Source organism: Cyprinodon variegatus, unplaced genomic scaffold (genome assembly GCF_000732505.1).
Source record: "Cyprinodon variegatus isolate N-32 unplaced genomic scaffold, C_variegatus-1.0 Scaffold178, whole genome shotgun sequence".
In the NCBI taxonomy this organism is placed as follows: Eukaryota; Metazoa; Chordata; class Actinopteri; order Cyprinodontiformes; family Cyprinodontidae; genus Cyprinodon; species Cyprinodon variegatus.
In genome coordinates this window covers 771,334-772,225 of record NW_015150631.1, presented here as the reverse complement: position 1 = coordinate 772,225, position 892 = coordinate 771,334, and the positions used below count along the sequence as shown (strand labels likewise).

The window sequence follows — 892 nt, the reverse complement described above, 5'->3', positions numbered from 1 at the left end:
ATTTTTTTCTATTAAAAACGCGTTTTGCTGAAATCTTGCTCTGAAAAATGAGTGACATCTATAGATTGCTCTTTAAGATGAATTTATGACGATTTTAAAATAAACTGTGAGGCCTTAGGACACCTGATTTTCCAATTAATGCTTTCTATTTATTTTTTATTCCAATCGCTGTGTGTAAATGTGGCCTCTGCGGCACTTTAAACTCCCCTCCACGGCCTGATTTGAATCAAACCCTCCGCCTTCCTGTGTCCGGCCGGTATCTACCTGCTGTTTGTCAAAATGGTCCCTCTCCGCTCCGAGGTGATGCTCGGTCCTCTTGCTCTTCACCCTAGTGTGAATGCTGTTCATCCTTCAGTCCTCACAAAGACGCTTTTCACAGGGGAGAAGGAGCGTCTGTCCGCTGCTGTCCGAACCGTCCAGATGAGCTTAAAGTGCGGGGGTTTCCTCTCCTGTGCGCAGAGAGCGTCAGGGACATTTCCGAGCTGCGCCTCTCTTTGCTGCTGATGCGCCTCGGCTGGAGGAAGCAGGAAAAGCAAATGCGCGTCTCTCCAAATGCTAGACGGCGGTATGCGTTACGTGGACGGATCCACCCACTCATCATCATCATCATCATCATCATCATCATCCAAATCCACCCACATGCAGGTTGTTCTCTCTGCCTGCTTTCAATTCAGTTCCTGCCCATGAACTGAATTATTACTTTAGTCTGCTTGTGGTTCTTCTGTTCTTTATATTGTAGTTTCCTCACCAATATTCATGGAAGCCATGTTAGATTAAGCAAAATGCACCTGGATTATTTTATTATTATTATTTTATTTTTTTTAATTTACCACTAATCCTATGATTGCATCTAAAAGGAAATAAGAGTGACTCCAATTGATGACATAAACCA

General features: G+C 43.6%; 1 protein-coding gene across 1 annotated transcript in view; it reads right to left on the bottom strand.

Moving 5' to 3' along the window:
- The window catches only part of LOC107087290 (huntingtin-interacting protein 1-related protein-like), a 30,213-nt gene extending 29,679 nt beyond the window's left edge, over window positions 1–534 (bottom strand). The window contains exon 1 of the mRNA XM_015378794.1: window positions 265–534. Within this exon, the coding sequence (XP_015234280.1) occupies window positions 265–348 (84 nt within the window). The 5' untranslated portion in view covers window positions 349–534. The remainder of the gene's footprint in view (window positions 1–264) is intronic.
- Between the last annotated feature and the right edge of the window lie 358 nt (window positions 535–892).